Source organism: Eublepharis macularius, chromosome 7 (assembly GCF_028583425.1).
Source record: "Eublepharis macularius isolate TG4126 chromosome 7, MPM_Emac_v1.0, whole genome shotgun sequence".
Taxonomy (NCBI): Eukaryota; Metazoa; Chordata; class Lepidosauria; order Squamata; family Eublepharidae; genus Eublepharis; species Eublepharis macularius.
The window spans coordinates 111,439,895-111,455,779 of NC_072796.1; the positions used below are offsets into that span (position 1 = coordinate 111,439,895).

General features: G+C 41.9%; 1 protein-coding gene across 1 annotated transcript in view; it reads right to left on the reverse strand.

Annotated features, from left to right (window-relative positions):
- STK3 (serine/threonine kinase 3) overlaps positions 1-15,649 on the reverse strand; it is a 165,027-nt gene extending 149,378 nt beyond the window's left edge. Inside the window, exon 1 of the mRNA XM_054984799.1 lies at positions 15,480-15,649. Within this exon, the coding sequence (XP_054840774.1) occupies positions 15,480-15,502 (23 nt within the window). The 5' untranslated portion in view covers positions 15,503-15,649. The remainder of the gene's footprint in view (positions 1-15,479) is intronic.
- Positions 15,650-15,885: the final 236 nt, after the last annotated feature.

Here is a 15,885-nt window from a genome sequence, read left to right on the forward strand (position 1 = left end):
TTTTTATTTAAACTCTTGGGTTTTATTGGGCATAAAGGGATATAATAAAGGGAGGGGCATCAGAACAACCTCTGATTTTTTAGGTCCTCTGAGATCAGTGAGACTATGGCATTTAAAATAGTTAAGGAATGGAACAGAGATAATCTGGAACTTGCAAAACAAGGTTGTTTTTTTAAAAACCACCAATGGTTCAAACAGAATTTTCATTTGATTAAGCAAAAAATTAACAGAGGAAGGCATAAAGTGTTGGGTACGATGTATGTAAGTAAAAGTGTTGCACAAAAATGAACCCCCACCCCATACACAGCGAGTTGTAATCCATTTCCATTTCTTATCCTAAACAAACCTATTAAGTCACCTGATTGCCAAGAAAATAGCCACTCAGGCAACCAAGCATGCAATGATAAGAAAACTGAAGCAAAATGGAGGGGGGGGGGGGCTCCCGCATCCATGTGCCATGAATGACTAAAGTAAGTGCAGAGGCAGGTAGGGTAGTAAAAATGTTTCTGGTTTAGTGGCTTTTGTGAAATAAAACAGGAGTTCGGGGGCACCTTAGACACTAACAAAATTTATTCCAGCATAATCTCCCTTCATCAGATGTATGAAGCAAACATTCATTAGGTTGATGCACGTTAAGGGCTGCAAACAGAAGGGGGTCAGACAAGTGTTACAGAGAGAGGATCCAATCAAAACAGTAATCCAAGTTGATAACACTATTAACAATAAATTTGGTGGATCTGATTGCAAGCCTGCCTAAAAATTATATTCCTGTTGCTTTGTGCTGCATTCCCATCAGCAGACCCGTACATGCCAATTTTATGACACCTTCTTGTTTGTCCCACTGACAAACTAGACAGTTATGACTTACAGTCCTGGAAAATAAGGACTGTGGTTTTTTAAAGAGAGACTAATTAGCCCTCTATTGATAGAGAGGTCTCCATCCAGAAAGTTTTAAAAACCCAGTTCAAACCTTATAAAATGTTCAAGGCTGGAAGAAAGAAAATCTTGCTCTAAAATCATCCTGCCCCCCTTCACTTCCAATCATAACAGAGAATGCAGCCTGTTGTGCAAAATGATTGGCCAACAGGTCAGTGTTAGAAGCTGGGGCTTAATTGCCACTAGGGAAGTAAATCCATTTTAATGCTGGGGGGGGGGGCTAGGTGTTGAATCCTACCAGCTTATCTGCTGGTGCAAAAAGGATGGAGAGGGTCCCCTCTGACCACCAAAAAGCCTATGCAAGGACAAAAGGTGCATGCGCCAGGGACAGAGGGACAGGAATAAAGTGGAGAAAAAGATGAGGTTGGGTGAAAAAGCAGGCTAGATCCAACCCTATGACTCCCCCTCCAATAAAGACTTCTTTCAAAACAGAAAAGCTCTCTAGATAGAAAAAAAATTTCATCTTGAACAATAAAATCATTCTCAATTGAAAGAAGACTTAGCAGAAGGGAGTTACAGGATCCAAACCTATAAGTTTAAATCCTGATGTGTTTTTGCTGATTTCTAGAATACAAGGGGCCAATATTCCGCCCCTCCCCTTTAGATGCCAAGAATCTACATGTAGAACTCTACAATGTAGTAAGCCAATCCATGCTTTGGTACACATCACATACTTTTTAGAACAAGGACTAGACTCCAGAAACTTGCAAGCTGGTGTAATATATAATTGCACATTGGTTTAAAAAGTACTAACACACAGGGCTTTCATGGAGTATCCACAGTGAACCTGTATAAACTTTTACATAGTATATTCAAGCAGAACAGTACTGCCTACAAATCAAAAGACATTTCAATGGACGAGGGGAAATGTCTGTTCAAGTAAACACAGCACAAATCATACCATTGATATTACTTCCCTTTCATATATGTATACCACCAAGGCTCTGGCCATATATTTGCTTGCTACGTGAGAGGCTCTCCCATGAAATCAGGAAGTCAAATTGTTCTCAGAATTAACCAAAGCAAAATTGTCCTGAAATCTTCTTGCAAGACATATATGCGGTTTGCACAAAATACACAGGGCTGAACTGAAATTGATTGAGTATAACTCAGTTTTGACAAGAAGTCCTGCCCAAGGTAGAATGTGATATTATCAGAGCATGTTGTGGTAGAAGGTATGGTATCAGTTCAAGCGAAATCTCACTAGGTGATAAGCATGCTGCAGTTTTCCCATGCAACTTGAGCATTCCTCCTCACACACTATACAGTACTGTTTGCTTTCCAAGGCTGCAATCAACAAGCTGGAAGATGTGCACCATTCCTCTTAGAACAATCAAAATAGGCAATTCTCCCCAAAGTAAAGGTATTTAAGTTGGCTTGCAGTTTTTAAGGCCTGTACTTCTGTTTCTGTCCTGAATTTAAGTTGTGCTTCCATTATCTTCCTACTAACAGCTTATTCTGGATTCTGGCTAGAGACTTGGGCTTGGATGCAGGTAACCCAGGTTCAATTCCCACATAGCTGTATGACACTAACTAAAGTCTATCTAGTGAATAACAATATAAACTCCGTCAGAGAGTCGTTAGGAGGCTAAAATGCCATACTGCATCTTTGGAGCAAAGGTGTCTACGCAAACAATACCAATACGTTTATTAATAATATGGGCAACTCTGCTCCAATTCTTAATTGCTTAAGGGGGGGTTATGGCTTGGATCCAGCAAGGCACAAGTGGAAACAAATTTAGCACAGTTCTGCTTATGCAAGATCTTGTGCAATACCCAGTGCTTTCCTCCCTATATCTCACAATGCTCAAAAAATGGTGGCACAACATGTTGTACACATGAAAACACAAGTGAGGATGCAATGTTTGACTCAGCATAAGCTACTACCATTTTCTTATGTTTCCACTTGCACAAGGGTTCCAGTGCAGGTGGAAATTTTGCACTGGACCCAACTCTTAAGGCTCTGTCCCATCCGTGCAGATATTCAAACCCAGAGATCTGCAAAGTTCAATGGAATTAGAAGGATGCAACTGTTTAGGATTGCTGTATTGGATACCTTAATGTAACCAAGTATCACACTTCTTCAAGTAGAAGGATTTGAACTGCAGCTGCAAATTGCATTTTGCTGAAGGGAAGGAGGGAAGAGCAGTTTGTTTTCCCAACAACAAAAGCAAACCACCACCTCAAAAAACGCAGGACCGTTTCCTTAGGTGTGGCAAAACAAACAGATGTACCCTTCTCTCTCCATTGATATTGTCCAGGGTTAGATAAGGTGCAGGGTGTGGTTTTCCTTCCTCAGCAAAATCCTAGCAACAGATGGAGGAAATAGAGCAAGCCCTTCTACCCTCAAGCATTCTTCCTCCACAAGAGTGTTGAAGTAGTAAAGAAGGAGTTATTTAATTTGTGTTGTCTACGTGCAATAAATGAGCTTATAAAAAAAAATGGACAACTGTGGCAGACACTGTGTTCCAGTGAACAGATACTGATGGCCATGTAACAGCAGTGAAGCACAGGTGCCACCAAGTTTACATTCGTCAGGGGAGCTGCAGAAGTGGACGCCAATTCTCTGTATAAATATTTGCTTCCAAACAAGTATGTAACCATGTTTAGGATTACTGCAGGAATCCCCAACCTTTGCTGCAGGAGGTGCAGCCAGCCACACAGACAAAGGGCAAGTGCAGGGGTAAAGAAGGGTAATGTAATAAATACAGAGAAAATAAAACCAACACTGTGGCTGTCAGCTGCTGCTAGGGTTGCCAGGTCCCCCTGTACTCTGGGTGGGTGTCTCTGGGCCTGCGCAATGATGTCACTTCCTGGGAGTGACGTCATCACGTGGGCCATGGCTGCCCCAGGAATGCTCCTGTGCTCCCAGGGGCCCCAATTCGGCCTGAATCAAGCCAAATTTGGCCCAGATTGGGCCTGAAACAGGCCACTACTGTACGAGGGCACACACTCCAACCCAGCAGCGGGCCAATCTGGGCATTTTAAGCCCAAATTGGGATGAATCAGGCCCAAAACTGCCAGGATCAGGCCCGAATCGGCCTGGAACAGGCCACTACAGAGTGGAGGAGCACTCACCCGCACTGCAGCGGCCCAATCCACGCCAATCCAGGCCCTATCTAGGCCTCCTGGGAGCACACCTGTGAGGCCCATGCCTCCCCCCGCCAGCCAGGTAAGTGGGGGCGGGGGGGTGGAGGATGGGAGCAGGGGATCCCCCGCCCCCAGCGGGGGAATGGCAACCCTAGCTACTGCTGAAACATTTTAATCCGCACAGCCAATCAGATTTCCAGTGGCTAATCAGAAGTACTGGTGTGCAAGAGCTTTCTAAAAACACTTGCTGAGCGCCAGGAAATGTATCAGCAGGTGCTATGACATTCATGGGCACCATGTTGGGGACAGCTACTCTACTGGATACCTTAATGTAGCCATATATCATGCTTCTTCAAGTCTACATACATTACCAGTTTTTACATGTTCTTTAAAAAAACGTAACATATAAATGGCCCCATACAGTGTAGATCATCTTGCCGGAAATCTTGTATCTCCCAAAGACTCATTACTTTAACCTGGGAAAGTCCCTAACAAGTCTCCATTTGTTTTAAGAGAAATAGTTAGCAAACTTAAAATGGCTGGCTACAAGGGCAACAGTCAACAAAAACGTATCACACTTGGCCAATTTAACTGCCTACATGAGTGCCTGAATAGCAGCAGCAGTTCTAGAGCCCATGTCTCCTAGAAACTAGCAATAAAGCTTCAGAACTCCACTGTTCTTACCACTTAACAGGATACTAACAGTTCCTTTTTTTAAAAAAATGTTTTATTGGTGAGCATAATTTCAAATATTATTTCAGTTCAACCCTATCTAATTTAATCTAACCTAATCCCCACCCTTTCCCCCCCTCCTTGTTGACTTCCAACAGCTTTCCAACCCTTTACCCCCTTTATTACTTAACAAATTCTATATTAAACAATCAAACATCCCTACATAACATTCCTTACTCTAAGCCCAAATTTACTCTATACATACTATATTAGTTTTACTGATATTCCTTCCCAAAATTAATAGCATACTTTTCAAATTAATTTTACTAATACTTCTTCCCGTTATTAACAACATACTTATCATATCATATATTTAACCATAATCCAAATTTAATAATAATTGAGTTAATATTCTAACTTAGTAACATTTATTACTCTAAATATTTTCATCTTCTCTTACATAACTATATGTATGCTATAACACTATTTCTAATATATCAATCCCACTTCTAAGTATCAGAAATAAGTAAATTCTACCCCTCCTATACTTAACTATAATCCTAGCTTAGATTAATATAAACACACATTTATTCTATTGGTAAAGTCACTTCTCTCTTCTATTCGTAGTATCATAATTTAAAAGTTCTCAAACTGCCACAGTTCTCCTTTCACATCCCATTTTTTCTCCAAATATTGTTTCAGTTTCGCCCAATCTACCATAAATTGTTCTGGATCTTGGTTTTTAAGTTTTCTTGTCATTTTGTCCATCTCTGCCATGTACAGCAATTTGTAAATCCAGTCCCCAACAGCAGGTACTTCTTGCACTTTCCATTTCTGCGCATACAATAATCTTGCTGCAGCTGTCATATAAAAGGATACTAACAGTTCCTCATTACTGTAGAGCATTCGTGCTCGCATATCTGAATGCTGCACCCTCAGCAGTCCTATATGGGAAATATTGCAAGTTGACTTACTCAAACTCTGCCGATTGAAAAAGGATGACTCCTTGTCCCATATGATACTGGAATGCCCTCATTAAAATTCTTATAATGAGTTATGGCCTGCCCTTATTTTAACTAGATTACCTTCTACTGTACTGTACTAAAAGACAATATAGTCCCTATCTGTTAGTGGGTAGAAAACCAATGATTACACTGGCTGAGGCCAAGTATCTCTTTACCATATTTTCCTTAAAGAAATAAAGACTCCTTATCCACTGCTAGAGATCATTGGATCAAAGCGGCTTGAAAGAAAGGATGCAGATGGTCTATTACGCCTGTAGTACAGCATGTACAGAAATGGTTTGTATGAAACAGTTCACCACAGTATTGACACACCACTTTTCTGTTAAACTTACAAAAAAAAATATGACTTGCTCAAAGTCTGGTGGCCAAGAAATCAATTTTATGCTATACTTCTTACAACTCAATCCCACACAGTTCACAGTTGATGGAGAGTTTTTTAAATTTTCTTTGCACATCTGATCCTCTGAATGTGCTTTGGCCATACTTATGTATTATAACTAGCCTGAAAGTATGTAAACTGGGACACAAGTTCTTAGCATGTCCTTTGTGCCAAAGTCAGTATTGAATACAACTATATTCAGTTTTTAAACAAAGCCAGGGGATTTTCATTAATTGCCATGTTGTCTCTTTGCTTGTTACTGTGATTTGTTGCAGAGATATATCAGGCCCAGTTCATTTCAAATTAAAAGTGGCATCTGACCCTAAAAACTAAGTTAAGAAAACTAGACTGTAAGAGAACACATTGCTTATGAACACTTGAATATTTATAGCCACATGTAAAAACAAACAGCTTCCTTAATTTAAAAACTTAGGAAAATAAAAGAATATATATGGAAATCGTAGGCAGTTCTCATGTTTAAAGAAGTTGGGAATGAGCGGGGCTTTCCCCCCAAATCCAAGTTTATGTAGACTGGTACTGGGAGGGGTGGGGGAGATGAATGACAAAAAAAACCCACCCTCCCACCCACTGCTATTCTTATGAACACTCAAAAGCTATTGAAAGTGGAAAATTTTTAAAGTTTCCAAGATCATTTCCGTTCCTATTTATTTATTTTTTAATTTATGTTATTTATAGTCTGCCATTCTCACTGAGATTCAAAAGCAGATTACACATTGTAAGTCATTACAATAAATGGCTGGGACATTCAGTAAATAATGCAAATAGAGAATGGGTTGGAGAAATTTGAAAACAATCAGAAATTCGATACAGAGCTGAAACAAAAGCCACTTGACAAGATGTATTAAACAACACAAAATCTATCTAGAAGAGGCAACCTTACAGCAATAGACAGTACACACAGTAGCATAGTCTACAGTCCTTGTCTCTTTGCCAAGGCATCTCTCTGAACCATTTCCTTACAGCACAGTTCTATTATCTGCGTAAAAAAGCCCTCCTGAATAATTCAGTTTTGCATAGTTTGAGGAAAGGCAAGAGAGTGGGAGCTTCTTCAGGCAGGCCATTCCATAAAGTAAGGGCTACTAAAGAGTGTGTGCCCACAGCTATTAATTTTGCCCATTTATAGTGTGGCATCTGCAGAAGACCCTGTTCAGATGAGCGAACCTGCTGTGGTGGAGCATTTCTTTTTCCACTGCTTTTAAATGCTTTGTGATGCTCCAAAATCAACAGTCAGATGAGTTTTAGCAGTCTAGAGATAAAACTTAACCATGATTGGATAAGAGTATGGCACTGCGACATTCCAAGAGTTTCAGGATATGATTACATCTCAAGATAATTAACAGCATGTCTAAGGATGTTTTCTACCACTTAAGCCCCTGTGAAGAATAAAGATGATATTTCGGTGTCTCAAACTCCAGCTTGTTCATAATGAGAATGAACGTGGTTTGTTCTTAGGCTTGTCTGTAGCCGTCATCTTCCCCCTCCCCCACCCCCAAGCAAGTGGAACTAAGACTGAAGACTTCCTAATTCAGGAGGTCCGACTCCTCATTGTCACCACAGAACTTCTCGTGATGTCTAAATTTAGGGTGCTTTGTCAGGTTTTGCTTTGTTTCCTATCTGCAAGCAGGATTTCTAAAGGGGATTATGAACCCTAATCTCTGTGTAGGAAACAATCCACAGTTTAACTTTCCCCAATTTGAATATCACAACAGAGCCAGTTTGGTGTAATAGTTAAGAGCCGCAGGACTCTAATCTGGAGAACTCCATTTGCAGCCTGCATTTTGTCAGGGCTGATAGTTTAATTCCTATTAAAAAATATTTAAAACAAGACACACCAGACAAGAATTACAACAGTAGAAATAGAATTTTAAAGTATCTGATTTTTTGACAGTGAATATCTGCACCGATGACGTTTCCTGTGATATCAGCATAATAAAATTTCAGAAAGCATACTCCATATTTGTATTCTACCCAAGCCTGCTGCACAAACATAAATCCTCATCTCTGGGACAGAGCGTAGGTTTATTAGGAATTTCTGCTTTCACTTTATTTTTTTGAAGAAGCAAGTTTTTAGCTCTCAAAGGGGCAAAGAAAGGTTTCTATCCACATAAACATCAACTGCTGAAACACTTCAGTAAGCTGAAATCACCAGACTGAACAACCAGAGGACAAGGCTAGCCTGTACAACAAATCCCCTCTCCTAAGGCTATTTTTACTGGATACTATACGTCTAAAGCAGCACTTGTACTTTCTTCTGTAATATAAACAGTAAGACTTCATGGACTGGAATACACATTGTATTGTAAAGATCTCTCCTCCACTTCCTTCCTGCATTAACAAAATTCATACATCTTTTTTTCCCCTGCATTAACAACATTCATACATCCTGACAGCCATCTCCATACTTTTCTCTCTCGCTATTACTTTGTCACTCTAATCCTAGCTTGCTCCCAATCTCGATATTTTGAAAACAACCTTGAAAACGAATATGCTGATCTAAAGAATAGGCTTATAAAAAAATAAGCAGACTATGCAGCTATACTAAAAAAAACTAGTGTGGAGAAACGCCATTCTATTTGTGGAGTTAACTTCCTATGGGCTGCAGAGGGGAGGAGCCAGTTCTGGAGTAGAATGTGATTGGAGGGAGAGCGAGTCAGTTGGTGGAGGGGAGTTGGAAGTTGACAGTTGGTGGCTGAGGAGTTGAGGGAGAGATGGCTCTGAGGGGAGATGTAGATCTAATGTAACCCCAGGTATCAAAGGACTGGGCCTGCCCTACACAACATCGAATTAGGGCATGAGGGAGATAGAGTAGGGGTTTCTGTTTTATTATTCACTGTATATTTGCCTGTGTATAACTGGAAGTTAAATAAATGATTTTTGGAATTTACAAAAGAAGAAAGCTCTTCTCTTCCACATAGTCCCCCAACCGCTTGAGCCCACAAGCAGAGGAGGGAGGTTAGGAGGCTGTCCCGCCTAACCAGAACCCCATATAGGGACAGTGGTGGCAGCAACTACCCGGAGACAGGAAAGGGAGACAGCTCCTTCAGGTGGCTGGCCAGAGGCGAAAAGGGAGGGGTAGGCAGAGCAGGGTCTACCAATGGGAGGACAGGCCCCGTTCCGCCACAACTAGTATAGTTAATTTATTTACACAGACATTAAGAAACAACATAGGATCACAAATGGAAACCCACTCCCAGAAGGGATCTTTCCCACTTCACCCATCCTGCTGAAGCCTATGGTGCACCCCAAACTACAGTTTCTAGGGAGCCTCTCTGATTCCAGATACCTTAAAATTCAGCTTTCTGCCCTGGTGGTTCCCTCCTGCAACAGAGGTACCAAGGATGGCAGACCCAACCCTAGACGGCAAAGGAGATGTCACAGAGACTCTTGTACATGAATAGCAGCAACAGCCGTCACTGTATATTGTACCCATAACAGCTTACTTTTAGGCACGCAGATGGTGCTCTGTCTCCCTGCAAATTACATCATTTTTCTACTGTATGCAGAAATTTCCAAAATCCTCCTCCTTCCTGGCATGCAGTTTGCTACACCCTTAGAATTGGGAGAGCGTGCAGAAAGGAACATTCAGGCCTCAATCCTAAGAACAATTTCTTGGGGGTAAGCCCCATCAAATGCAATGAGACTTACTTCTGAGTATACTTGCTTCAGAATTGTTTTCTCAGTCATATAAGACTCACCTGTAGGCCAGACATAGGTCTGCTACTTTAGTGAGAACCAAAGGGCTGGATACAGACTAAATTTTCCATCAATGCAATGGAACTTTGGCTGCCTCCCCCTGCCCTCTGATCTCCATAAAATGCCACTCATGGAAGATGGGGGACTCTGAGGAACAAGATGAGGGGCTCTGCAGCAGAAAAAGGGAATCAATGGAAATTCTGCCTGGATCCAACCTCAATACTATATGATAATCCCAGCCCATTGGTTTTCCTTTTAGGAACAGTGATTACGTGCAGCAAATGTACAGAGATCACAGACATGTGTTCTACCTTACATTACACGAGAGCCTTCTAGTTCACATTGCAGCAATAAATTTTTATCTACATTGCACACATGATGGAATGCCTCTTCACTTTAAAAACCATGTCAAGACACAGGACAAAGCTGGAATCCTATTCTTCACCATCTACTTTTTTTTTTTAACAAAAAAGGATTTTTGTTTGCACTTCCATTATATGAATTTCTATTTGTGGAGCTCAGCTGGAAGGCCTCAGTTAACTAAGCTTATTTTATTGTAATTCTGTAATATAAGCTTGCCCAGTGATTCTTACTGCGCCATCTTCAGCACATTTACACCCTTCAAAATCCATTGAAGTTAGCAGGCTTAGAAGGGTGTAATTCTACTTGGAATGATACTGTTAGGCCATTACATGAATTTGTTACAGATTTCTAAATATTGCCAGATATAACTTTTGAAACTGCACATACAGACTTACTTTACCTGCATTGATTGGGCTCCTTCTAAGTGATGTGCTCAAACAGAAACAAAATTGACTCATATGCAGCATCCTCAAATTGGTTAACTAGAACCTGTTTGTTTTGCCACACTTGTTTTCTGTTTCACTACATTTCTATACAATGCAAACTGAACTCGAGATCAAAAAATGAAAGTTATAATCCAACCTGCACTATATTTTCCTTACACTACTGTATCCCTTAACATGGTATCAAAGACAACTCAATCCTTCAGAAACCTGATCAAATAAAAAGAAATGGCAGAAGCTGCCAAATTATTTGAGCATTCTGTTAAAGGCAGACGGAACTTGATCTGAGTTAAACATTCTAAGAAACACATTACTGCTGCACCCCTATAGAGTCATTTTTAAAAGCAAGAGACTATAGTCTTCCTGTATGAGAGCTTCTAAATTCTTGTACTGCAGATCAGCACTTTAAAAAGTTAGTTATGACACAGCAAAGAAAGCCTCATAACGCTCTATTCACGTAAGAACCGAAGAACCACCTGAGGACCAGACCAATGATAAAGGTTGCCAACTTCCAAGTGGGTCCTGGAAATCTCCTGGAATTACCACTGATCTCCAGATTACAGAGATCGGTTCCCTTGGAGAAAATGGATGCTTTGAAGGGTGGACTGTATGGCATTATACCCCACTGAGGTCCCTCCCCAGGGTCTACCCCCAATTCTCCAGGAATTTCCCTACCTGGAGTTGGCAACCTTACCAATGGTCTATCTAATCCAGGATGCTAGATGCTGATGCTGCCCTCCTTGCACTACTAGTCAGAGGTTTGCTGCCTCTGTATGTGTATTTACTAGTCTCCCTTTTTGCTATAAAATGCAGATTGGAGGAGGGGAACAAACTCATAGCATGATGTAGCTTTATCGAGTCCCTCAAGTAATCCTACCACAGTGACTGAACCTATGAGGGAGGTTCTGTCAAAATATTCTCATTTTTCTATCTGTTTTAATGGAATGAGGGGTGCAGGGCAGTAAACAGCATAAACACACATAACGAACAGTTCACACATTGTACATTTTTAAACAACAGAGTAAATGCAATTGATGTTTCTGGAGCTTACATTTTAATCTAATGGGATGTTTTTTAAGAAACACAAAAATATTGTTGGAAGAAGGTAGGGCATTTAAGGGAGAAATCAACACCATGCCACTAAAAGTATCTCCAAATGAGATTTCTTTTCAGAGCTGAAATGCAAGGGGATGGACTTGTTGACTATCTGGAAAAAACAAGTTCCACATCGAAAGGCACGGTGGCCTAATTTCCCGGCAAGTTTAGACACAATTGCAATATCTGAAAAGAATATGAAGTGGTCAAATATAGACTGGTTCCAAGGACAGATCCCTGGAACATACACAGCCACAGCTTATAACATTCAGGACTGAAAAACCAGTAAGTTTCTTCTAGCCCCCCCCCAATATAAACCAATACTCTGACACCTATCAATAGCAAAAGGGGCTTAGTGTGTGTAACTACCCTAATCAGTAAGAGTGTCCAAGACAATCTTTTAAGCCAGGGCAAAGGTGTCCAGCAGCAGCACAAGTCACAATCATGCTTCCAATTGGTTTGCTGAACATTACCTTCTCAGCCTAAGGAATGAACTCAGAGACTGCGCAGCCTGTTTTCCTCATACTAATATAGTTAGTGATTAGAGTTCGTTTTCTCTCTTCCCTACAATCATTTGGACATATGTAGACCAGAGGTGTGTGTGGGTGTGTTGTAAAATACTACACTTCCCTCTTTCTTTTATTTTTATTAAGTCCCCATTCAGAGAACAATCCTAAACAGATCTGGCCAGAATCCTACTGACGTCTAATTCAATGGGCCTTACTCTCAGGAAAGTATTCTTTGGATTGCATTGTTAGTATCCAGCAAGTAAACTCCCCCCTCCTACATCAAATGCTTGATTAACTGAATTCCAGCATCATCCCCTGACACAGACCATTTTTTTCATTCTACTTCCAGAAAGCACATGGTAATTCAGACAAGACAAGCAATGGCATATTACCCACGCCCCCATTCCCACACCCCTTCAAGGAAGCAGGGGTCAGATGCCTTAGGAGGTCTCCCTCAAGAGCATCAACGCGGGTGAAGGGGTGTCAGGAAAACATTCCCTCTGCCACATGGGAGGGACTAACAGGGAGGTCTTAAGTGGGTGGTTGTATGTATATGCGTGAGAGAGAGAAAGACTCTTCTTCACCCTTGCCACTGAACCACTGATGGGACTATGCGTGGGGCATTCCAAGAGGGAAATCACACCAAGGGCACATTCTCAAAATCACCAAATACTGGGGGGAGGGGGGGTAATTGTTCCTAAGCCACAAATCTATTGGTAGTAGTAATTTATTGTATCGACCATAGGTCATAACATAATACAGCATAGTACAGAACACAGCCACACAGGGTCAGATTCAGATTAAAACATATTCAAAACATAATTGTACTATTATTCCATACATTTCAGTCTGATCTTTCTTGTCGCTAATGCATACAAAGTAACTCTATCAGAAACATAAAGGTCCTCATCAGCTAACAACAATATTACTTTTTCCACATCTGAAACCCCTTCCCGTAAGGACAAAATATTAGAAATAAATTTGTTTCTGGGATCCAAAAGGAGAGGACATCTCAGGACATAATGAATCAAATCCATCTACTTCTCGCTTACCACACAAAGTCGTAGAGGAGTGGGAACACTTAAGAAGCGGCCCGTATGAACAGCGGAAGGCATAGCTTGAAATCTTAAGCTGGTAAAGGCCATCCTTAATTTCACTGTTGTTAAGGTCCTAAGGAATGGTGACCTAATATGATCTTTTTTTAAAAAAAATTAAGGGGCCACTTTAGATTGAACAACTGCATATCTATCAATATTCCTGTCCATTTTAAAGACCCAATCCCTCAACTCATGACCTGATCTATTAGTTCTGATCAGGTCATTCAGTATTACGTACTTGGACTGTATAAATCCCAAATATTCCTTATAGGTTTTAACATGATTCAAAAGAGAACAGAAACTTGGCCTCCCAATGAATCCTGAGGGCACTCTAGATTTTTCTTCCAATAAGATATAACTCTAAAATTTGCCCTAGCTTTCAGAGATGGAATACCAAGTTCAGCCCTCATTAATGCAACTGGAGAACCCTTTGGCAACACAAGGATCTGTCTCATAAAGTAATTTTGAATTGTTTCCCATTGATCCAGAATCTTCTCTTCCCAACCCCATATTTCAATCCCATAAAACAAACTGGGGATCACCTTACTCCCAAACAGCTTGATAACAGGATCAACCATACCACCTCCCATTGAAAAGAAAAATTTCACTATCGCTCCCACAGTCTTCACAGTAATGGTGTTAAATAAGGCCGCCATGAAAGAGTTTCTGAAAACATTATTCCTACACAAACCTATAATCCTTTTAACATCTACATGTGTGACAAAGTCAAACTTTATTGTGGGTGGATTTTAGCCTCTGCTATACAGACACACAAGTGTCAGGATGGATCCTAGAGAACAAGGACATCTTTTTATCATTATTATTATGCATCACTCCCTCCTCCAAGATAATTCCAGAGGCACAGCCATGGTAGTCCACTGCAGCAAAATTAGATTAGAGTCTAGCAGCAATAGATACAGTAAGCTCTAACTCATGAAAGCTTATGGTACAATAAATTTTGTCAGCCTTTAAAATGCCACTGGGTGCTTGTTAAATCTTCCTTCATCCAAGGAGCCGGGATAGCTTGATCATTTACTTCACCAAGAAAAATCCCCCAGGATCTCTGCCCTAAGCCCCAGTAAGGAGTAGCACAGTAAGCACAGTAAGGGGGCAGTAAGGAGAAGCACAACAGCACCTGGCTTTGCTCTACTGGCCCAGAAGCCAGCTTCACCCTGCAGGCATGGTGGTGCTCTGCTTAGCTGACAAGAAGGAACACAAGCACAGCACTTGTCAGAACAGGATCTGGGAGGTTCAAATTATTAACTTCCACCTGCAAGGAAGGACATGGGCACAACATCCCCTGGCTTCAACCTCTGAGCTCGAGCACAGTGTGGCCAGCAAGGAGGAGCAGGGCACTGCCTCACTTCTCTTCAGGTGGCTCTGTGATGCTCCTTCAGGGGAGTGTAGTGGTGAGAGCGGCTGTGTCCTTTTCCAGAGCAATTTGGGCTCCTAGTCCACCACTTCAAGGAGCTCGGGGAAGCATCCATAGTCATCCCTGCTTCATTTTATTCTCACAACCACCTATGAGGTAGGTTAGGCTGAGAGAGAGTTCACACAAGGAACTTCATATCCAAGCACTGGCTCTACTCTCTCAGGAATACAGCTTTAGGAAGAGGGGGATGCACCTGTGCAATATTTTTTACATAAGAGGGGACTGCCAGAATGGCATGGGGGTCAGAATTAGGATCTGGGCCTGGGAGGCCCAGGTTCAAATCCCCAACTTTATCATGAGGCTTGCTAGGTGACCTTGGAACCGTCACTCTCTCTCAGCCTAACCTACCTCAAGAGGGGCTGGGAGGTTAGAATGGAGAGAGGACAAATTTGGTGAGCCGTTTTGTGTCCCCCTTGGGGAGTGTGAATGTCTACATAAAGAAACCTTCCGGGGCATCTGAACAGGCTGCGTTTAAAACCCGAAGGGCCATTCTCACTTCATTATGCAGTGACAGAAAAGGCTCTTCTCAAGGCAGCGAAAGGGAGGCGAGAGCGACAACAGTTGGCGCAGAGGACCCTCCCCAGACCCCAGGAGGAGGGCGGGGGAGGCAAAAGCTCTGAGGTGCGGCCTAGGCAAGCCTCCCCCTCTCCTCATGCCCCAAACAAACCTTCCCTCGCGCCCCGGTCTCTCATTCTCGCGAGGCGGGGAGGCGGTCAGTCTTTACCTTTTAGGCGCTGCATGCTCCATTCTGCGGCCGGCGGCTCCCGAGATACTTTACCCCCCACCAGGACGCGGCGTGTTTTATCACCCTGACAGGACCTAGCCAAACCCCGCCGCTAGAAACTCTGTTCAACTTTCTCCCCACTTCTGCTGGCCCTTTAAAAGAGACTGACTTCTCCCCCTGTCCGCTCGCGGACTTCCACACTAAAACTAACTTGCTACTCTACAGGGACAGCCCTCTCTATAATTCCATTGGTTCTCAATGGACAATACGAAGCTGCTATTGGTCTTCCCAAAAGCCAATCGGATCCTCCTCCCCCTCGAAGCCGGAAGAGAAAGTTGCCACAGACCGGCTGCGTCAGGTATCTGTAGCTCCTTGCGTCACGACACATCATGTGACATAATGGGCG